Here is a 24,965-nt window from a genome sequence, read left to right as displayed (position 1 = left end):
AAAAATTTACTACAGCTTCACCTATCATAATTTAGTATCAAAAAACCCAAACATGCTTTCAGCCATTAAAATAGCAAACAAATAAATCAATACAAATTTATTTAAACATTGACTTTTTTGAGTACGAAATAGATTTTTTAATGTCACTAATTTATTTTCTTTATTTTGTCAATTATGAGTCCAGATACGATTATCCGAAGTTTCGATTATCCGAAGTTCGATTGTCTGAAGGTTTGTATGGGACTTCGGATAATCGATTCTAGATAAAAAAAAAATCGTATTATTTTATTTTCTTACTTTTAACATCAAATTCAAGTTCTGTGACCCCATTTTAGTCAGATTTGCTAATTAAATTACAAAATGGATTTTTTTTCTTCAGTATTTCCTCATCACCGCCATTTTGGCCGCCATGTTGGATTTAAACATTCTAATACACTTAGGCGTAGTTTAAGGGTCATACCTAAGCTCGACAATCAGAAATAGGACAACGAAAAAAAAAGTTTTTTCGTGATTCGATTATGCGAAGTTTTGATTATCCGAAGTGAAATTTTTCCGAGGCCTTCGGATAAGAGAGTCTGGACTGTAGTTGAAGCCTACATGAAGCAGTATTTTTATTAGTTATATGTCAAAAATGTAAGAAGTCCTCTTAGAAAATACAAAGTAAAATTTAAAAACATATTTTGGTCTTCCAATCATGCCACACAAATATAAATAAAAACGTGCCATAGTTCTCGAAAATGTTATTGTTATTCTTCTGAGCTAAAGTGTAAAACTAACTGATGCCTCCCAAAGCTTTTATTTTAACGACTCAAGCATAAAATCCACCAGATGCTTCCACGTGTTGCCACTACACGAAAAACAACATCGTCGTCGGCGCCGTCCAATTTCTGGGGCTTTTTTTCAGCTCCCCCACATCGCTGTACGCGAGAACAATTCCTGTCACTGGCAGGCAAACAAGCAAGCGAGCAAGCTCGGGGCATACAATGCTGAAAGCTCTTTCCGGAAAATCAGTTCACCTTGAACGTGCAAGCATTAAGGAGTGTGCTTATTGCCATCTCGCTCTCTGAGTTCGGGGTAACAACTACACAACAACGGAAAACCACTTTTGTGACGGCTTTCGAGCAAAGTGTCACCAAATGGACTTTTTATACCTTACGAGTTCGAGGAAATGCTCACATATCCGGAACGCTCCTGGAGGTTGATTTTGAAGAGTTCTCTGAATGGAAAACAGCAACATAAATGCATTGAGTGAACATAATAAAACTATTGAAATCTTGAGTAAGTCACTCAACATTGGTAGAATGAATTTCACGAGTATTACGACATTTGCATTCGTATGAATGGTTGAAAAAGCCCCTTGACAAAAATTCAGTACATTTAAAGTGGTCCAAGAAATGACATCTGTTTCAAGTAGAGCGTCCAATTTCCCGGGTTTACAAAATTCCCGGGAAACGGGAAATTTTCAGCAAAATTCCCGGGAAATTTGAAATTTATCAAAAATTATTCTGATTTTGCTTTTGAACCATATTTTGCAACAAAATTGTATAAAATAGCGATCATAATGATCAAAATGGGTGTGAGGATCAATTAATGGCTTGACTGACTCAAAAAATCATGCAATTTTAAGAAAATATTTAATTTATCTAATTTTTTATGCTGTCGAACCAAATCAAAAAATTATCATCTGCATTTTTTGTTGAGAAGCATTATTTTTTAAATCAAAGTGTTTGGATAGTGAGTAAAATCCATGCTTCACAACCATGAAATTGCTTCTAAATTTGTCTCTGTGACCAACTTGAGATAAAATTGAAAATGAAAAAAAAATCATGCAGAATTTTTTTTTTTCATGGCAACTATCTTTTTTTCAGAAGATTATAATTGAATTTACCTTAAAAATCTAACTTCTCGTGCTTTTTCACTTGAAACACTACTTCAAGAAATCACCCAAAGTTTTCAAATATATTGAAAAATATTGTTGCATGGTATTCAGCTCAACAAATGACTTAGCTTAAAAAAATGTTCATTGTGCAAGAAGTGGTTTAAATTAAATGATACATGTTTTTCATATTTAATCCTCTTACGCCCTTGGTATTTCCAGTGCTCAAATTGAAATTTCTCGAATATTATTGAACAAACTCTTCTTGCTCAACCCTTAATTAAATTTTCTTCCACGGTAAACAAAAACGTTAAACAAATCTCAGTTTTGATCTTGGCCGGAAGGGGTTCCGTTAAAAAAGATTAACAAAAAATAAAATAGATTATTTTCATGTCATTATATACTTATTTATGTTGCACAACAAAAAACCAAAATCTATTCCCAGTTGTTAATGCTCCAGAAATAAATGTTATCTGAAAAAAACCTTGACATGAAATTGACAGTTTTTTGAAATGAATAAAATCAAATTAGGTTCTGCCATTGTTTTTTTTTTTTGTAGTTGTAAAACATTGGTGCCCAAAATTTAAGAATTTTCACTAGAATTTCGGGAATTCGGGATAAATATTTTTTAGAGGAATCCCGGGAATCCCCGAGAAATTTTTTCCCTGGACGGGAAATTGGACGCTCTAGTTTCAAGTCGACGTCGTCGTGCTATCTTGTCGCACACGCCGTTTTGACGTTCCGAGAAAAATGCGTTTTATTGTTTGACCTTGAATAAACAAAAACGAAAGCACGCAAATTAAACAATAACAAACACATTTTGTCTGGCTGAACATTCTGTGCATTGTCCCGAAGTTTGGTTGAAGTTGGTTGCTGGAGTCCCGAGTTATAATTACAAATGTTCACGGTAGTCTAACTTGTACGTGCGTCAAACGCGTTCTGACCTGAAATCCCTTTGCCCTTTGTCACACTTACATCCATTTTCAGGGAGTGACAAGATAGCACGACAAGATTGAATCTACTTTCATATGGAAAGTGACAAAAATGCACGGAGTTTTTTCGGATTTCGTTGAATATCTCAGGATTGAAATCGAATTTTGGGGATCTGTCAAGGTCAAAAGGTGAGGCATTGTGAGCTGCACAAAATGGCGTTCTTAACTCAATTTGGCCCAAAATGCACGTCCGACAAGTTAGCACGACGGCGACGAAGTGTTAAGATGTACCTGATGTTCCAAACATGCTGCAGTTCACAAAACTCTTTGCATTACTGGAATTTGGCTTTTATCTGGCGTCTACGCTCGTTCCCTATACTACCATTTCAACATTCCACTACACAAAGAACACTTCATAAATAGTTCATGCACGTTGACGTTGGACGTGAACACGAGATATAATGACATTAGAACAGTGACAATATCAACGAAAGAGTTATGTGGTTTAGCTAGACATTTTTGATATACAGTATGTAAAAAAAGTATTTACACCCCTATAACAACTTGAGGTTGCTGAGCTGTGCTTCCAGTATGGGTAGAGCCAGATACCGATGGGACTCTCCTTCAAAACCCAGGATCGGCATGACGCTCGAAGTTACGCTAGGCCAAGAAAACATTCGCGATCGACTAAGGAAAAACTACCTTTATTTCACGCAGTTCGTCGACAGTTTATTGGGCACTTCCTTCCTCCTTACTAGCACGTCTCCCTTCCTGCTTCCTTACTTACTAGATCCTACCTCACACGATCCTTCTTCCTATTTCCTTGTGCACCGTTGATCTGCTGCGGGGCCCCGATCTGCACTGCGGTCGTCGTTGTTCCGTCCGGATGACCGTTGAGCTCCTCCTGCAGTACGCCAACGGGGGTGGCTTCTCGGTCGTCGGATGGACCCTCCGACTTCTGCTGCTGCTTCTCGGACCTATCGCCAGCCGTCCGTGTCCTTCCTGCGCGTGTAACGGTGCTGCAGGCTTCGACGAGGCAGCGCCTCCGTCGGGATTGTCCGGGTTTGGGACACGGAGGTTACGTGGCGGCTTGGCGACGCACCGACCAACGGGTTGACGGTTGGTGGTTTCAGGGTTGGTCTGCCGGGCCGGTTATGGCAATGCCAGGGCAGAAACCAACGGGGTTTCACGGGGAAACTATGGGTAAAACCCGAGAGGTCCTAGGGCAGAGGGATTTGAAGATGGCGTTAGCGCGATGGCGGTCGGGATCAAGGTTCACTAGGGGGATTGTTGTGGGGGATATCATCCTACCTGGGATGTCCAAATTTCGAGCAGCTCCTGCTCTTCGCTGTCCGCGGAACGTTGCACGGTTCCGGGCACTTCCTGACACGGTCAGGTTCACTGCGGCCGCTGGTCCAACTCCGGGACACTGGCCTTCGGTTTCGGCTGCGATTGACGACAGCCTCCTTCGTCGTACAACACCGGACTTAATGATGGCGCAATCCTGGCCACTTCGTCCTGAACCCCCCTGATCCGATACCCGCCAACTTTCCTCTCTTTTCGCCCTCTTTCGCCACCCCCTGCTGATCTCTCGTGCGATGTTTTCCACGACGACATCTGGTGGTGGCTAGCGGCAACAACGCACTGCGTGGGACTAGTCGTTCTGGGAGACGTCCAGGTAGCTTTCCGTCGACAACCACGAACATCTCTTGGCACTACATTTACACAAATACGCGACGAGTCACACCGATATCGAACACTACAGACACACTGGTTACACCCCTTAAGCACAATGCACATTTTGTGATGAAATATGTAAACAAAATAAAGTTTGATAGAAACCTAGTACTACGTTTTGTTCAGCAACTCATGCCAAATATTTTGCTACAAAAAGCGCATGAAAAGATGATTTCTATAGAAAGTTATATAACAACAAGCCTTACCCGCCAAACTTCGTTCTGCCTTTTTTTCGTTTGTTGACGTTTTTTGATTTTTTGCTTATTCAGCCTCCTGTGATCAAAATATGATTTTACGTAACTTTTCCCAAACAATCTGCAAATTTTCCGGAATCGGTTCCAGAGTGGCCAAAGTTGTAACTTTTTGGCGTAAGAACCTTCCTTGAGCTTATACGAACCCAACGCAACAAAAAGCACCTAGATCCGACGATCCGTATTGAACTGATTCGCGTTCGAACAAAACCGTCGAAATTTTTTATATATATAGAAGAAGATAGATAACTACTACAAAAATCAAAAAAAGTGCAAAAAAAGTTTGTACACCTTTCGAAAAATTAACATAAATAAAGTTATTGTTGAGAAATCACCATGAATCTAGTCTCTCAACTCCAAATAGGCATCCTTGACTGATTAAAAAAATAATTTGGATTGAATATAAAGTTTACTAACTACTTAGTATAAAAGTTTATATAACTCTGGAAATTTTATATGAAACTTATCTTAACTTAATTTTAAAAACATTTAATTTAACTAAATGTCAATATATTACCATAGAATTGCTAAATAAACATTTTGGAGTGGGTTTAACACCGTTTTGGGGGTATTTGTATCGATAGAATAGATTTATCGTTGCAAGTTTTTGTATCGATAGAATAGATTTTTCGATGGAATTTCGTACCAAGCCGGAATTACGTCGTCAGGAAATCCGCCGGCATCCGAACCGGTCCACGATTCACAAGTCAACCTAAGTGGCACCGGAAAGGGCATAACATTTCCGATCTTTTGATACCCAAACATCTAGGTTTTCTGTAAAACCCAGGTTTTTTAATACCTGGGCAAAAAGTAAGTTTGATCCATGAGAACAAAAATTACGAAATTCCATACATTTTTGGCAGGTTGCTCAAACGAAACCACAACAACGTTTTTATCTAGGTATTTAAAAACGTGGGTTTTATAGAAAACCTACATGTTTGGGTATCAAAAGATCGGAAATTTTATGTCCTATCCGATGCCACATAGGTTGACTTGTGAATCGTGGACCGGTTCGGATGCCGGCGGATTTTCCGACGACGTAATTCCGGGTTGGTACGAAATTCCATCGAAAAATCTATTCTATCGATACAAAAACCCCCAAAATGGTGTTTTACCCACTTCAAATTATTTATTTAGCAATTCTATGGTAATATATTCACATTTAGTTAAATTAAAAGTTTGCAAGATTATGTTTAGATAAGTTTTATATAGAATTTCTGGAGTTTAATAAACTTATATACTAAGTAGTTAGTAAACTTTATATTCAATCCAAATTATTTTTTTAATTAGTCAAGGATGCCTATTTGGAGTTGGGAGACTGGATTCATGGTGATTTGTCAACAAATAACTTTATTATTCGAAAGGTGTACAAACTTTTTTTGCACCTTTTTTGATTTTTGTAATAGTATTTGTTATATAACTTTTTATAGAAATCATCTATTCATGAGCTTTTTGTAGCAAAATGTTCAGCATGAGTTTCTAAACAAAACGTAGTACTAGGTTTCTGTCAAACTTTATTTTGTTTACATATTTCATCACAAAATGTGCATTGTGTTCAAGGGGTGTAAATACTTTTTTTACATACTGTATCTCTGGAATGCTGATTGCATTCATCTTGAAACATTAAATTGATATTTAAAATTTTAATGCGAATACAAAAAATACTGAAATTAAAGTATGCGTACATAAGCTTGGTAAAATTAATTAGTTAAGGTCAGCTCATTAAGGCTTTTTCAGATATAATATAAATAAAGATATTCTGAAAGTAACATTAGAAGTATCGTACAAAAAAAACGATTAATTTTATACAACCCGTGGACGCACACAGATGTTCAAAGCACTTTATATTTCGGAAATGTCATTCTAATGTTGATTTACCAGATTGGATTAAAAACTTATTCAAATGACTTTTAAATGACCTAAAAGACGTTTTACAACACGTTGCACCCAAACCAACTTTTTCTAAATTTATTGTTCTTATTAAAATTTGGCAAAAATGAAAAACATATCAAAAACTACTCCTCACCGTAAATAAATGCCAATTAACATCCCACCAATTTTCCAGGAAGACAGCCACTTTGACGGTTGGAGCTTGAAAAAGTCCATCCTGAACACGCTGTTCCAGGCGGTCAAGGCCATCACCGGTGGCGTCACGATTCTCAAGGGCCAGCTCATCAAGGGTTCCGGTTACGCGATCAGCGGCCTCGGCAAGGTCGTCGCGTCCGGTGGTGATGCCGTCTCGAACGTGGGCAAAAAGATCACCTCGTCGGCCCACCTGGTCCCGGCGCCGTCGCACTCGTCCGTCATTCATCCGTTCGCTAAGCTGAGTGGATCGCTGTCGTCTGGGTCGTCCAGCCTGATTTCGTCGGCATCATCTTCATCGTCCGGCGGTTCATCATCGTCGTCGTCTTCGTCCGGCCACCACACGGGACCGTCCAGTGAAAGTAAGTGCGCACGTGGCTATTACTACTTGCCCATCCCAATTAGAGCGGCGTAACACCCAATTACGATTTGAAGATTTTATCACGTACGGTGTTATAACATGAGCATCATGTTCCGAATCAATTTATTTAACCTGTCGACACAATTTTTCACGATTATTGCAAAAAATATTTCAGGATTTCCGAAAAGTAAATATTTATTTAATTCTGATAATTTTCTAAAAATTATCATTGTAATTTTCAAATTGTACACATCTAGAGTTAAAAAAAAGTTCTACTCAAAATTTAAAATTTTCGCTTGTTGAGTGTTTTTGAAACCGCGTTTTTCTAAAGTAATGTTAATATGACATTATTTTACAACAGGCTTCACCAGCTACGAGGGACCAAGCAGCTATGATACTCACAGTTCGTCCCACTCGTACATTCCTCCGAAGCAGTCTGCTCACTACAAGGCTCCCCTGACGTCGTATGGTACAGAAATCGAGTCTGATGGTAAGATTTATTTTGATTATAAAAATTTTTTTATGTTTAAATTTCCAGTGAAAATATGCTCAATTGAAAACCATTTAATGAATGGTGTATCTGATACATTTAATAACCAAACTCTATTTCAGGACGACACCCAGAAATTGCATGACAATCAACAGATTTAACATTCTTTAACACTCTTGTTGTTCCTCCTCAAACCGTAATCCATGGATTACACAACCTCACAGAGGGCACAGGGCTTGCATTTCGATGCACATTATACACTCGACGGTTGCCGATACTGGGCTGAGTGAGCAATTCTTTGTGTAAATGTGTTCCTGACATGTTATCGCATATTTTAATGAGATTATGCCAGTTGCAGCATGTGTGGACCTGGTTGGGACAAAATGCCATCGGCACACCGCCATCACTCTGGAAAGAAACCCCGACGGGGAGTAATGACGGTCACATTTTGGGTGAAAATTTTCGTAATTGAATTGTCGATGCAAAATTGGTTCTGGATAAATGGGGTGCCCAATAATTAAATGATTAATTATGGTTTAAAATTGCTGCCAAAGTGATTAAGTTGAAAAATAAATATTGACGTGCTAAAGGGTACTTATCCAAAAATATGTTCGTTTTCGGTCCGATGTATCAATTCATGGCATTGCAATGTGAGAATAATAATTATAATTATTTAAATATTGAACCCCACCCTTTTCACATCCAATGTTTAAATTTAAAAACATTACAGACCACATGAAAATTCGTTAATCTGACTTCAAACCTTAAAAAGATTCAAAAAGTGGTGGACGGTCTGGCATCCACTGCGTCTTCATTCCTGCCGAATTTAAAGCAGCTCCAGATAAGCCATGGTTGGTTGGAACAGATTTGAAAAAGTGAATAGAAGTATGTTGTGTACTCTTGCCATTATTTACAAAGAAACACCTTTTTTAAAATGTGTTTATGTTTTAGGTTTTATGCCAAATTCTATTAAAAATTATGTTGTTGTTTATTGAATTAAGGTGACTTTAATCTACCATGGTCATTCGTCATCATAAAAATTAAGTATTTATTTTATTTTCTTCGTAATTATAAATTTAACTATCAAGCGTGAGGAAAACTTTGTTTTTTCAATGTTTTTCGCGCGCTTGTTAGTTTAAGTGTTCAAACAGTTTACTAGTTTTTTAATAGTCAATCTTCATTGAATTATTTGTGGACATGATAAAAGAAAATGTTTAGTTATTATTTATTTTATATAAGTTATTCGTGGATATGTAAAAAGAAAATGACTGGTCTGCTATCAATCAGTTAAGCAGCTGTATGCAAAATTTCCCTGTAAGAACGCCTGTCATAAAATCGTTAGAATCAACACCACCCACTGGTTGCCCAATAAAACCAACAAAGTCACTCGAGTTATGAATGGAACAGCTTAAGTGGTATTGCGGAAGAAGAAGAACCACGCTCGTTTTCCAGGTAGCAGCTGTGGGAACATTTTATGAATGAATGAATGCCATCGCACAACAGCAAGCAAGAGCCGGCCGCACAGATGACCGATTAAGACAATCATGGGTTTTGTGCGGTGTGTGGTGTGCCATTTGAACCCGTGTGTGCAGGTGCATCCGCCGTAAAACTGCAATGCCTTTTTTTTTTGCTTTCTGCCGTAATCGATCCACGTGGTTGATGACGACGATGTGGGTGTAGCTGTGATGTACGGTAAATGCACCTTGTGACGGATGAGTGCCGCTTCAGCAGCCTGGCGGTCTGGCGGTTGGCCACTGATGATTACACTTTTTGCGGTTTTCCGGAACGATGGTTCCAGGGTGGATAGAAATTCAAATTAAACTGTTTGGACAAAAAATTGGTTTCTTGACGGTTAGTTTATTGAGTTTTAATAACATTACATGAAATCAACTATCCGTTGTATCACATTCGACCGATTCGCAATGCTATTTGAAATAAGGCTATTGTGTAATTTTTAATGTTTGTTTAACTGATTGAGTAAAGCTATCCATCACTGGTACTGGTCTCGTGGCACATATAATAATCACATTCTTCTCAATGCCGTTGATTATCATGAAATCCACTAATTAATGTTCTCACTGGCAAATCGTTACCACAGCCAATAAAAAAAAATCATTCACACCAACGTTTGACCGTTAACGTTGTTGCAAACATAAAAATCAGACAGATGTAAAATGATCAACTAACCATAAAGCTTTAATTTAAAGTTGTCACTCCGTTGTTTTAACTCATAACGTGCGGTAATTTGAATCTCATAATTCTATTTTGCATACTGCATCGTGCCCAAGTCTGCATAACCTGCTCAATGATTGAATTTTTGAAATTTGTAATTTGATTGTTTATTTGTGGCGAGGGCCTGTACTAACAGCCTACTTAAATAAAGTAATACGGTAGATAAACACTTTTAACGCTTTAAGAAAAACGATAAGTTGCTCGACATAACATTTGCGTGATTGCAAAGCCAAAAAGAGAACAACTGACAGGTAAAGTTTTCGAAGCGTATAATGTTGAACAAGTGTTCGAATGGTTCTTTACCTCCAAAGCCTGATTAAAAGTTTAGTTTCGACCAAAAATTCAAGCGAAGTGACGTAACAGCCTAGGGACCCAACAAACCAAGCGACGGGTGGTCATGTTCGAAGGCCCCATGGCTAGTGTCATGGGGGCCTTCAACAGTTAGACAGTTAGTTTTTTTGCGTCTGCTAGGGATTTGTGCAACTTCTGAATTGTCAATCCAGTGCGCGGTCCAATTGATCCACATGGACAGTAGCGTGGTTCACGTTTCTATGAAAAAGACAAAAGTTGTTATTTTGTCTTGCATCAACCGGAATTTCGTTCTTTTATGTCCCCAGAAGCACTCCTGAAAATTTGAGCCCATTTGGTAAGGTCTAGGAGCTCCAGTTTTAATTTGAAATTTATATGGGATTTTGATTTATTTTCCATGGGAAACTATCTTTTTTTACATTGTATTAGGATTTTTTATATAAATCGATGAAATGACTTGATTCTTATAGTAGGAGATAGGTTTTGAACTGGGGAACAACTTTGTAGAACATACCAACATGCTAGGAAGTGACCCTTTAAAGATACAGAAATAAAGCCCTTTCAAAAGCCACCATCTAAAAGTATCTGTATCTTTAAAGGGTCACTTCCTAGCATGTTGGTATGTTCTACAAAGTTGTTCCCCAGTTCAAAACCTATCTCCTACTATAAGAATCAAGTCATTTCATCGATTTATAAAAAAATCCTAATACAATGTAAAAAAAGATAGTTTCCCATGGAAAATAAATCAAAATCCCATATAAATTTCAAATTAAAACTGGAGCTCCTAGACCTTACCAAATGGGCTCAAATTTTCAGGAGTGCTTCTGGGGACATAAAAGAACGAAATTCCGGTTGATGCAAGACAAAATAACAACTTTTGTCTTTTTCATAGAAACGTGAACCACGCTAATGGACAGGCTCTATACATTCATTGAAACACACCTGTACCAAGTATTGCATGAGTTACATCGATAGTTCCTTCAAAACATTATAAACTACAACTATTATTGGGTATTGCCTAAAAATTAAATTCTTACATAGATTATGAGCTGTTTAGCCAACTGATTTAAAAGAACTGTACTTAATGTTTAAATCCACTTGAAGGTTCCAACAGTTATTACTGTTCGGTATCCATTTGCATGTTCAAACCTTTCTAATGCAGTTATCTTTTAGTTTATTCATCGGCACCACACCACCACCACTACACACTGCCGGGGAAAACGACATCCGTCGTTGAGGCGTCCGACGTTCTGAGGCAAATTCTGAACCAGAAAGTTCCCTCTCACAACAGTCCCTCGACATCGACCGGGTACAGTTACAACAGCTACCACCACGCGACGGGACCGATGAAGTACGAGAAGCAACCCAAGGCCACCCCAATTTCCCAATACGACATCCCGAATGATCCCTTCCCCCCACCATTCAAACCCCTGAAGAACAGCAATAACGCTTACCTGCCTCCGTTATACGGCGCTCCTCACGGACCTATTGAGTCCGTTACGCATTCCCAATCGGTGGTGACCGCATTCGGAGCACCTTTTAACGGTGGCCAGTACCACGTGGAGTCCGAGTCGGAACCTCAATATCCACCATCGTATGACATCTACCGCTCGATGAGTGTCAAGATGGCCGGTAAGAAAGAGAAGATCGTTACACATCAGTCTCATTCGAGTCATCCCGATCCTAGATCGAAGGTCACCAGCTATACCACCAGCACCAACTCCCTGTCCTCCTACCTTTCCCCTCCGAAGCCTACCGCACTGACCAGGGACCAGAAACAACGATTCCGTGACGATCACCACTCCTCTGACGACGATCACCATTCGGTCCATGAACAGCAACTGCACGATCTAAGCCAAAAGTTCGGCCCGGGGATTGAGGTGCAAAAATCGCTCACATTTGAAATCACTGACCCCGTGGACGTTGCCGGATTGACCCAACACATCGCGAGTCACGACCTGGAACGACGATCGGACGACAAGGACGGTCATCTGAAGCCGCCTACGACGACGACAGCCAGTACTAGTGCCAGTAGCAGCTCAAGTGACCAAACAGAGAAGACTGCCACGTAGACCAAGGGACGACTGACGAATCAACCATTTTTAGTCATTTGGACTTAGTGTACCATTGAACCCAAGCGCGCGATAACGAGATCCAGGTAAAGTGTGTCTCTGATCATTTGAGCGTACATTTTGACTAACTCACACCAAACAAACACACGCCCACACGTAGCCTACGAGATGAAGGAAAGCACTAGATAGAAGTAGCATTGAAAATCTAGAAACTCTTCGATTTCAATTTATCTTTTCACACATTCATATCAAGCACTTTTGTAGAAGATTTTTTTACGTTCTTAGTATTGTAATTGAAATACTTCATCCATAACGGAGAAGCCCATTTGCACCTTAAAAATAAAAATTGTTTATCGTAATTGTCATGCACAGTCAAGAGCTGAAATCACTTGTATGGAAACAAGCAGCATGCTGACCCAAGTGACAAACACAGTATTTCTGTTTTATATTTGCCAGCTTGATGTCGGTTTACATTCAAACTTCATTGTCGAACTGATATTGATTTTCTTGCTTTTCGAGGAATTTAGTATTGCAAAAGCACATAGAAGTTTTCTTTCGCCATAATAGTGTAAAAATTCATAGTTTTCAACATAGTTTTTCATTCAATAAAAAATTAATTGCTGGTATTTAGTTGTTAGGTGATTATGGTGACGAGCTAGGATGATCTAAAAAATGCGGTTTTGACAAAGGACTTTGTCTTAAAGCTCTATCTGCGGTGTCAATGCAAAATTTTTCGAAAATGTAGCGTTACCGTCGCATGCCCTCGGCGTGACATTCTTTGTTTGTTGCGTGGATGCCGTGCCAACTATTTAAGCTAAAAGTTAGCCTCTGGAGGATTTAGTGTCCAACAGACTTTCATCAAAGACGGACCTTACGTTGGGAATTTTATTGCTCACACACACACGCACACGTTGAAAGAAACAGGTGGTGCACGAACTTGAGAGAAGGTCCAAGATGTTATTGACGGTTGCCAGAACGGTCACCGAAATATCGAAATGATTGGGAACAATTTGGTAGGATATCGGCCACACCCGAAGTGGCCATTGCCCTGAGGGAAGGTTCTACCGGGAGGACATTAACGGAATTATACAAATTGGGGCAATATGGGTATCAAAATTCATGGTTTTTGATACAGGTGATGAAAATGGCCATTTTGGCAGGATTGGCCACACCCGGAGTGGCCATTGCCCTGAGGGAAGGTTCTACCGGGAGGACATTTACGGAACCATACAAATTTGGGCAATATGGGTATCAAAATTCATGGTTTTTGATACAGGTGATGAAAATGGCCATTTTGGCAGGATTGGCCACACCCGGAGTGGCCATTGCCCTGAGGGGAGGTTCTACCGGGAGGACATTAACGGAATTATACAAATTGGGGCAATATGGGTATCAACATTCATGGTTTTTGATACTGGTAATACAAATTTGAAAATGCCAATTTTGGCAGGATTGGCCACACCCGGAGTGGCCATTGCCCTGAGGGGAGGTTCTACCGGGAGGACATTTACGGAACCATACAAATTTGGACAATATGGGTATCAAAATTCATGGTTTTTGATACTGGTAATAAAAATTTGAAAATGCCAATTTTGGCAGGATTGGACACACCTGGAGTGGCCATTGCCCTGAGGGAAGGTTCTACTGGGAGGACATTTACGGAACCATACAAATTTGGGCAATATGGGTATCAAAATTCATGGTTTTTGATACTGGTAATGAAAATGGCCATTTTGGCAGGATTGGCCACACCCGGAGTGGCCATTGCCCTGCGGAAAATTCTACCGGGAGGACATTTACGGAACCATACAAATTTGGGCAATATGGGTATCAAAATTCATGGTTTTTGATACTGGTAATAAAAATTTGAAAATGCCAATTTTGGCAGGATTGGACACACCTGGAGTGGCCATTGCCCTGAGGGAAGGTTCTACCGGGAGGACATGCACGGAACCATACAAATTTGGGCAATATGGGTATCAAAATTCATGGTTTTTGATACTGGTGATGAAAATGGACATTTTGGCAGGATTGGCCACACCCGGAGTGGCCATTGCCCTGAGGGAAGGTTCTACCGGAAGGACATTTACGGAATTATACAAATTGGGGCAATATGGGTATCAAAATTCATGGTTTTACTGAGGGGCAATGATCACTACTGGTAATAAAAATGGCCATTTTGGCAGGATTGGCCACACCCGGAGTGGCCATTGCCCTGAGGGAAGGTTCTACCGGGAGGACATTAACGGAATTATACAAATTTGGGCAATATGGGTATCAAAATTCATGGTTTTTGATCATGGTAATAAAAATTTGAAAATGCCAATTTTGGCAGGATTGGACACACCTGGAGTGGCCATTGCCCTGAGGGAAGGTTCTACCGGGAGGACATTTACGGAACCATACAAATTTGGGCAATATGGGTATCAAAATTCATGGTTTTTGATACTGGTAATGAAAATGGCCATTTTGGCAGGATTGGCCACACCCGGAGTGGCCATTGCCCTGAGGGAAGGTTCTACCGGAAGGACATTTACGGAATTATACAAATTGAGGCAATATGGGTATCAAAATTCATGGTGTTTGATACAGGTGATGAAAATGGCCATTTTGGCAGGATTGGCCACACCCGGAGTGGCCATTGCCCTGAGGGAAGGTTCTACCGGGAGGACATTTACGGAACCATACAAATTTGGTCAATATTGGTATCAAAATTCATGGTTTTTGATACTGGTAATGAAAATGCCCATTTTGGCAGGATTGGCCACACCCGGAGTGGCCATTGCCCTGCGGAAAATTCTACCGGGAGGACATTTACGGAACCATACAAATTTGGGCAATATGGGTATCAAAATTCATGGTTTTTGATACTGGTAATAAAAATTTGAAAATGCCAATTTTGGCAGGATTGGACACACCTGGAGTGGCCATTGCCCTGAGGGAAGGTTCTACCGGGAGGACATGCACGGAACCATACAAATTTGGGCAATATGGGTATCAAAATTCATGGTTTTTGATACTGGTGATGAAAATGGACATTTTGGCAGGATTGGCCACACCCGGAGTGGCCATTGCCCTGAGGGAAGATTCTACCGGAAGGACATTTACGGAATTATACAAATTGGGGCAATATGGGTATCAAAATTCATGGTTTTACTGAGGGGCAATGATCACTACTGGTAATAAAAATGGCCATTTTGGCAGGATTGGCCACACCCGGAGTGGCCATTGCCCTGAGGGAAGGTTCTACCGGGAGGACATTAACGGAATTATACAAATTTGGGCAATATGGGTATCAAAATTCATGGTTTTTGATCATGGTAATAAAAATTTGAAAATGCCAATTTTGGCAGGATTGGACACACCTGGAGTGGCCATTGCCCTGAGGGAAGGTTCTACCGGGAGGACATTTACGGAACCATACAAATTTGGGCAATATGGGTATCAAAATTCATGGTTTTTGATACTGGTAATGAAAATGGCCATTTTGGCAGGATTGGCCACACCCGGAGTGGCCATTGCCCTGAGGGAAGGTTCTACCGGAAGGACATTTACGGAATTATACAAATTGGGGCAATATGGGTATCAAAATTCATGGTGTTTGATACAGGTGATGAAAATGGCCATTTTGGCAGGATTGGCCACACCCGGAGTGGCCATTGCCCTGAGGGAAGGTTCTACCGGGAGGACATTTACGGAACCATACAAATTTGGTCAATATTGGTATCAAAATTCATGGTTTTTGATACTGGTAATGAAAATGCCCATTTTGGCAGGATTGGCCAAACCCGGAGTGGCCATTGCCCTGAGGGAAGGTTCTACCGGGAGGACATTTATGGACCCATACAAATTGGGGCAATATGGGTATCAAAATTCATGGTTTTACTGAGGGGCAATGATCACTACTGGTAATAAAAATGGCCATTTTGGCAGGATTGGCCACACCCGGAGTGGCCATTGCCCTGAGGGAAGGTTCTGAAGTAGTTCCTACCGGACAACCACTTCGGGTGTGGCCAATCCTGCCAAAATGGCCATTTTCATTACCAGTATCAAAAACCATGAATTTTGATACCCATATTGCCTTAATTTGTATGGTTCGATATATGTCCCCGGTAGAACCTTCCCTCAGGGTACTGGCCACTTCGGGTGTGGCCAATATCCTACCAGTTTGGCCCCAACTCCATTGCCCCAAATCATTCTGGTTTTCGGGTAGCCGTCTCAACAATCTCCATTAGAACAGAATTCCTCCCAAGTTGGTGCACAACCTGTGTCTTTCAATGTGTGCATGTGTGTGTGTTTGTGTGTGAGCAATAAAATTACCACCGTCGATCCGTCTCTGACGGATTTTCAGTCAAAACTAAAATTGTTCAGAGGATATCTGTTAGATTATATAGTTCGCATGAAATGTGGCAACAGTGGTACAACATTCTCGCGTGACAGTTCCAAGAAAGCAGGAGACGAGGCAAAATTTGCGCCATGTTGCCGCATTTCATGCAAACTATATAAGCTAACAGATAGCCTCTGAACCATTTTAGTTTTGACTGAAAATCCGTCAGAGACGGATCGACGGTGGTAATTTGCACACATGCACACATGGAAAGCCACAGTTTGTGCACCAACTTGGGAGGAATTCTGTTCTAACAAAAATTGTTAGAACGGTCACTCGAAAACCAGAGTGATTTGGGGCAATGGAGTTGGGACCAAACTGGTAGGATATTGGCCACACCCGGAGTGGCCATTGCCCTGGGGAAGGTTCTCCTTTATCGAACCATTTGACTTGAGGCAATATGGGTATCAAAATTCATGGTTTTTGATACTGGACATGACATTTTGCAAATGGCATCAAATTCATAACATTTTTATTATAACATTAAACTAAGTTAAGTTGCTATTTCATTTCATTTTAGTACAAGAGATTGAACGCTCGCTAAATTAAAGCCGACTTAATGGCCCAGCTCACACAGGTCATCCTTCAATGACCAAAGTATTGGCCGATCACTTCGTAGCTGGGGAACCACGGAAATAAGGGGCGCGAGTTGGACAATGTTGCCGAAAGTTTGCATGAAGTGGGACACGACCTGCAAGTTGGGCTGCCTTTTCAGGGCCACTGCTTTCGATGCTCATTTTCCACCGTCCGTACCGCGCAATCGTCAATCCTGATCGGCGTATTGGTGCACTCCTGGGACGTTCAGAAAACGAATTCTCCACCGGTATCTGCATCAATTCCAGGCAGTACATCAGGCCACGAATCTCCAGTGGCAGAGAGATGGATGTATCGTTGCTGAATTCTACTTCCGGTAACGGAGACTAGGGGGATTGTCGGTGTTAACCGTTTACACGACTAGCGACATTGGCGAATCTCCCAGTGGTGGCTCAGGTTTCAGCTCGAAGGCAGCGAAATCGAATTGCATTCGTGTTGGCTCGTTCTCTCCGGCTAACCCCCTACTATGTTCAACACCCGGTCGGCGTCCTCTTCGTCTTCCGTTGCCTTGGCCAAGTCGTTGCCATGCTCGCCAAGCCAAACATCCATGTAGTGCATCTTGTTTTCGTCGCTGTCGGGTAGCGAGGTTGAATTCTATTTGTTGGGACCGCTCGGGGTAGGATTCTTGACCTGCGGAAAATGTGGAACTTCAACTGCTTCTACCGCAGGCGGTGAATCCGGCCATTTCGATTGAAGAAGTGTTAATCCGGTGACCTCACCAAAGACAAATGCTTATTCCTCGGTTCGTAGGAAGCTAGAAAAATGTTAAAAAAATCTTAGTTAAAAACGATTGTTTTTGAACAACACCTTCAACCAACCTTCCTCACTAATAACCGCCTATAAACGTCGCCTTTCGTTTCCTCGGCCGGAACATCCATTTAATAAAAGAAGCTTTCTCCAGAATCCCCGAGCGGCTGGATCACGCTCCACACACGGCGGCCGGGTTCCGGAGAGGTCAGGCCCGCTCGCTAATGGTGTTTGAGCACTGCTGGATGTCGAACATGCGCCCGTTGCCCCCGGAGTGGGTGCGACGGAAACGGCCATCGATGATCGCTTGCCATCCGTTGCTGCCAGTTTGTTTCTCACCTCCGTTTGCTGGGATAACGGATTCCGGAACCAGAACGACGCTTGGAAATTGGCCGGAGAGTGCTCGACGTCCCTACAGCACACTACGGGAGCAACGTGTTTGCGTCCTTGTCCAACTCGGCTTTCGTAGACTGCGTTGGAACATTTTCCGGACTAAATGTTTGAAGAACTGGATCAGCCATCAGATGGACCACTAACAGGCATGTGGCCCGAATCAACTCCTGGCTTGCGTAATCCGGAACAGATTAATCAATCTGATGAACGAGACAAAAGCAAAGCAATCCACTTTAACGACCCCCGGGTCTTTTGTGGGCTCTGTTGCAAGTTTCTGCTCATTTCTAGGCGTCCGAAGGTTATGTGTGGTGAGTCACCCATAGCCTCTTTTACGCAAATGGACCGACGTTTTACTTCCCCATCCGATAGAAGGCGTGATCAGGCAAATTTCGTCTCGAAAAATGCCACCGGGTCCGTCTGGGATTGAACCCAGGCCATACTGGGATTTAGAGGCTACCACGCTAACCACTAAACCACCGGACCCGGCATGATGAACGAGACACAGCAGGCAAATTTGTCTACACTGAGAAACAATATTACACCTATTTCAATTCAGTTTTACACGCTTGCGAGTCGTGGTGGACCAAGTACGTTCTGAGAGCGAAATCTAGGGAGCTGTGAAATGATATATTAGAAATCACCTTGGAAATCACCCATAAAATCAATTGTTTCTTTACTTACTGATTTTCCGGTCAATTGATATATAACAAGCAAATGTCCCAAACTGGTTCCCGAGAAAATTTGTCTGCCAAGGATTAAGATTCAGCATCAACAAAACTACAGATAGGGACCATCCATAAACCACGTGGACACTTTTTTGGGAATCCTGTTAAAAGGCCATTTTCATTACCAGTATCAAAAACCATGACTTTTGATACCCATAGTGCCTCAAGTCGTATGGTTCGATAAATGTCCCCGGTAGAACCTTCCCTCAGGGCAATGGCCACTCCGGGTGTGGCCAATCCTGCCAAAATGGCAATTTTTATTACCAGTATCAAAAACCATGAATTTTGATACCCATATTGCCTCAAGTCGTATGGTTCGATAAATGTCCCCGGTAGAACCTTCCCTCAGGGCAATGGCCACTCCGGGTGTGGCCAATCCTGCCAAAATGGCAATTTTTATTACCAGTATCAAAAACCATGAATTTTGATACCCATATTGCCCAAATTTGTATGGTTCCGTAAATGTCCTCCCGGTAGAACCTTCCCTCAGGGCCATGGCCACTCCGGGGGTGGCCAATCCTGCCAAAATGGCCATTTTCATTATCAGTATCAAAAACCATGAATTTTGATACCCATATTGCCTCAAGTCGTATGGTTCGATAAATGTCCCCGGTAGAACCTTCCCTCAGGGCCATGGCCACTCCGGGTGTGGCCAATATCCTACCAGTTTGGTCCCAACTCCATTGCCCCAAATCATTCTGGTTTGCGGGTAGCCGTCCTAACAATCTTCATTAGAACAGAATTCCTCCCAAGTTGGTGCACAACCTGTGTCTTTCAATGTGTGCATGTGTGTGTGCATGTGTGTGTGTTTGTATGTGAGCAATAAAATTACCACCGTCGATCCGTCTCTGACGGATTTTCAGTCAAAACTAAATTGTTCAGAGGCTATCTGTTAGCTTATATAGTTCGCATGAAATGCGGCAACATGGCGCAAATTTTGCCTCGTCTCCTGCTTTAATGGAACTGTCACGCGAGAATGTTGCACCACTGTTGCCATATTTCATGCGAACTACACTGAAAATATGCCACACTTTTTATTCAAGTGCCCAAACACTTGAATGATTGAATAAAGTCACATCGTAGATCTAATTGGTTTGTGTTTCAACATCAATCCAAACCACTATCAAATGCAAGTGTTTGGGCGGTTGACTTTTTGGTATTTTTTAACATGTTATTTTCATTCGGGTGGCTCAAGCTTTCCAATTGTTTTGCTCATGAATTTGTCCCACCTTCTTGAACTATTCAAAGTGATGAGCAAAACACTTGAAAATGATCTTAAGATCTACCCAAAACAGGCACTATTCAAAGTCAACGTGATTATCCAAATGAATTGAATGTGTTTCACTGTTTGATTTTTGCGCGACTTTCATCGAAGGCTAGAAGCGAGGCAAGAACCAATAGCACAAAAAACACTCCCGTCTTCAACTGGCCGGCCGGCGCAGTGGTAGCGTGCACGACTAGCAAGCGAGAACCTGTAAATCGCTTGTACGTACTTTTTTTTCAACGCCATTTAAAATTCTAGTGTTTGGCTATTGACATTATTTCATGACCAATCACCGAAATTTCAAGTGTTTTGCGAATGATATTTGAGTGCTCTGTACAGCAGGGCCAGATCATGTGTAGAACACTTCGTTGAGCTGTGTAAGTTTTGCTCAGTGTATATAAGCTAACAGATAGCCTCTGAACAATTTAGTTTTGACTGAAAATTCGTCAGAGACGGATCGACGGTGGTAATTTTATTGCTCACACACAAACACACACACATGCACACATTGAAAGACACAGGTTGTGCACCAACTTGGGAGGAATTCTGTTCTTATGAAGATTGTTAGGACGACTACCCGCAAACCAGAATGATTTGGGGCAATGGAGTTGGGACCAAACTGGTAGGATATTGGCCACACCCGGAGTGGCCATTGCCCTGGGGAAGGTTCTCCTTTATCGAACCATTTGACTTGAGGCAATATGGGTATCAAAATTCATGGTTTTTGATACTGGTAATGAAAATGGCCATTTTGGCAGGATTGGCCACACCCGGAGTGGCCATTGCCCTGAGGGAAGGTTCTACCGGGGACATTTATCGAACCATACGACTTGGGGCAATATGGGTATCAAAATTCATGGTTTTTGATACTGGTAATGAAAATGGCCATTTTGACAGGATTGGCCACACCCGGAGTGGCCATTGCCCTGGGGAAGGTTATCCCGGGAGGACATTTACGGAACCATACAAATTGGGACATTATGGGTATAAAAATTCATTTTCCGAACAATACTTGTTTTGGCAATATTTTCGTTTTTTGGTAACTTATTTCCACAGAGGTGCCAATGATTGAAAACATTAAATTAGAATTAATTATTAATGATTAAATAAATTGGCAAAGAATTAAAAAAATACAAATAAAAATAGATAATTTTTAGAGTTTTGTACAAAGTTCTTTGTCATATTGGTCATGTAGAACATAACCACCTGCACCTTTTTACTACCGTCAGTGAGGAGACATTGGGTCTGGGAGGTGAGAATGGGTCCAAGTGATTTTTTATGTATTTTACCATTTCTCAGGATCTTCTCAATGAAACTAAATTCTGTCAAAATGGTTGCCACCTCTCTATGGCGTTAGATTGTGTCAATTTTCAAACGATTGGCATTTAAGGTAGAGTTCATCAAATTCCACCATATTTTGGGAACATGTTAGTAAACTTTCTAAGAACAATAATTAATATTAATTCTACGTTAAAAGATTTTCGATGTTATTTAAAAAAAAATGTTATTAATAAATTAAGAGTGGTGTATCGTTTTTTCACCCATAGTCATCCCCACTGGCGGTACCTAACATTTCCGCAACAACTCAAACAAAATAAAAAAAAAACAAAAGGATAGTTGCTTGGTTAGTACGGTAAAATTTATGCAATTTGAAAAGCGAGGGGTACAGTTGATTTGAATCCAGCTGGGAATTAAAAAAACAATTTTGAGTTTATTTTTTATCAACTTATGAGCAACTGTAAATTGGACGAAAACTTGAGCTCATTAGGCCACATTTTCCATACGATTTTGTATGGGCAAAGTCACTTTTTTCAGTAACGGCCATATTTGACCATTGAAAAGTATCAAAGCAATGTAAACACACATTTATCTACATCACCTTTCCCAAATTCTCTTTCAGATGATGATAACTACGCCAAAATAATTGTAGGCTAAGTCCCAACAAAAACAACAACAGCAAGCTGCCTCTTCTTATCATCGACGCAATCAACGTGTTCCACATTCCAGCGGTGTGATCGAATCGCGAAACGGCAATACTCAAACAGAAGCAACCCACCCCTCAATCGTCGTCGTAGGGGCTGATATTAGTCATCATAAACAGAAACAACAACTGGAAACTCCGCCAGTCTGGGGAGCCGGTAGTTTTTCCTAGCTTGCCTTATTTTTTTCGTTTTGCAACGATGACTGCGTGCAAACTTGAGCTTTCCACCACGTGGGTTTGTGTGCAGGTGGAAATATTTACATTTTTCACTTTTGATTTTCACCCATTTGTTTAACACGACGCCGGCTCGGCCACTAAAGTCTACGTTTTAGTGAAAAGTGCTCATATTTTAGAGGTTAGACAATAGGGAAGCGGGAAAACAGAAAATGCATGAAAATCAGACCGACTTATAGAAAAAGTAAAACTCAAACATAGTTTTAAGCGTTGAAATGATTTCCAGCGAATTACATTAGACAGTGGATTAGTAAGCAAAAATGTCGTAGTGATTGTGAGTTGAAAAGAAAAAGAAATGAAGCCCTTTATCATTTCCTAGTGAACCGTTATTTAAATTTACTACCCTATGCTGTTATCTAATAGGTTACCATTAAATGGTCTGAAGGTGGTACTGTTTAGCGAAAGCAGCTAACACCATTGTATATTCTCTTCTTTTTCTGTATTTATTTTTTATGTTTTTAGAAATGGTTAATAAAAAGTTATAAAGTGTAAATAATGATGTTTTAAATCGCGGAGATGGATATCACAGTTGCTTGATTCAGAGGCGTACTAAGGCCGGGTGTCACCCGGGGCGGGCTGCCCGGTGTCACCCCTCACCCCCCCCCCCCCCTTCTCACACCCCCCTTTCTAGGTTTAATCCCACCAAACTTATGTCACATGGTATTCTTCTTACAAACTGGAATTCTAAATAATACTCTGCAATGAGCGAAAATCTTGCAATATAAAAAAATACAAATATTTTTAATAATGAAAATTAAAAATTTTATATTAAAGCAAAGACTTTTTCAAAAAGTGTTCATAATTAGATTTTTTTTCTCATGTGCAAATACACGTATTATAATTATCGAAATAATTATATCGAAGAACTAGTTCAAAAAAGAAAATATCATTCAGCTCGGCGATTTTCCTTATAAATAACAGATTTTTTAAAATGAAAAATATTCAGAATATATGTTGTGTCATCAAATACACAATACATTATTTTTATCGTTTGATAGTGTTTACACAGAATATTCTTTTCATCAAAATCAAAATCATTTTCCTTAAAATTTAGATAGATTAAAAATTCATATACGCTCAACAATCGATACGAGATTGAAAAATTCGTAAATTTTGAATGCTGATTTAAATTCAAATATTTATTTTGAAAATAAAAATTCGCTGTATTAGTATTTTCTAGAAATTTTGTTAAGATAAATATTTTTTTTAATAATTATAAGACATGACATTTGTTCAAGCTTTATAAATCTTTTTCCAAAGGCAACAAATTTAATAAAGCAAACTGATTTGATTTAATATACATAATCTATAGCCGTAATTAAAAAACCATCTATTCCATATTTTCCAAAATCTTTGGAAGCTAAAATAATTGTCAATTTAAACTTAAAAAGAATTAGAATAAATTAAAGCTAAGCCTAATATTTTAAGCGGTTAAGGGTAGGATATTTTGAAACTTAAATTTCCCGTTGTTTTTTTTAGAAAAGACACTTAAAATTAAGTTTTTTTTCTAAGAACTGCAGATCAAAAAAAACATTTTTGCACTTAGGGTTTCTTGAATTGAAATTTTTGACACCAGATAAACTGACATTTCACTAGTTTTTTTTTTAACATTCCAACGATTGATCAACAATTAGTTTGATCAAATTTGTATTCTTTGCGATCAAAAACAACATTCCAAGTTTTGTTTTGCCCCGCGGAATTTTGAGCGATTTTTTTAAACGCTCAAATTGAATCGAGTAGGGGAACAGCATCTTATTCCAGCGTGCCTCTAATAATGTTGCCATATAAGCACATTGACATTCAATTACAGCTCATTAAAAGCGTTTTCAACAGAAATCGAGTGATAAATAGCAAACATACGAAAATTTCCCCTACTTCAAATTTCTAGGATCATTTAAACATTCTTACAAATCAAAAAAGAAAAAAAATCGTCCTAATTGATTGAATTATGCACAAGAACCAGCGAGTAGAAGTTGCCGTTGGGCGTCCGTGTAAGTTTGACATGCGTTGGGTGTTCCAGTGTTAACATAAAACTTCAAATTGTAAAATTTGTTTATCAAATAAAAATGCTCAATAATTTTCTATTAAGTTATCAAAATAATAAAACGTTACTAAATCCACCCTTAGGTGGTTGGTGCCTTCCTCTCATTCAAAGGGTAATGCTATCCAAAATAGACACGCTCGTGGGAAGGTCTTTTAATTACCTATCCAAAGATAGGTCGCATGCTATATTTGGAATACGTTTTCATCTAAATATCTGAGAACTGGCCTCCAAAAAGTGTATAAATAACACTTAAG

At 40.1% G+C, this 24,965-nt stretch overlaps 1 protein-coding gene across 6 annotated transcripts in view; it reads left to right on the top strand.

Annotated features, from left to right (window-relative positions):
* The window catches only part of LOC120423051 (serine-rich adhesin for platelets), a 62,609-nt gene extending 39,446 nt beyond the window's left edge, over nucleotides 1-23,163 (top strand). For 5 of the 6 annotated variants that reach the window (XM_052706496.1, XM_052706488.1, XM_052706490.1 and 2 more), the window contains 4 exons: nucleotides 6,862-7,240; nucleotides 7,601-7,729; nucleotides 11,444-12,428; nucleotides 22,353-23,163. In XM_052706496.1, coding sequence (XP_052562456.1) covers nucleotides 6,862-7,240; nucleotides 7,601-7,729; nucleotides 11,444-12,342 — 1,407 coding nt within the window. In that variant the 3' untranslated portion in view covers nucleotides 12,343-12,428; nucleotides 22,353-23,163. The remainder of the gene's footprint in view (nucleotides 1-6,861; nucleotides 7,241-7,600; nucleotides 7,730-11,443; nucleotides 12,429-22,352) is intronic. The other variant, XM_039586723.2, reaches the window with a different exon arrangement.
* The last annotated feature ends 1,802 nt before the right edge of the window (nucleotides 23,164-24,965 follow it).

This window comes from Culex pipiens, chromosome 1, assembly GCF_016801865.2.
Source record: "Culex pipiens pallens isolate TS chromosome 1, TS_CPP_V2, whole genome shotgun sequence".
NCBI classification, from domain to species: Eukaryota; Metazoa; Arthropoda; class Insecta; order Diptera; family Culicidae; genus Culex; species Culex pipiens.
This window is presented reverse-complemented; position numbering and strand designations above follow the sequence as displayed.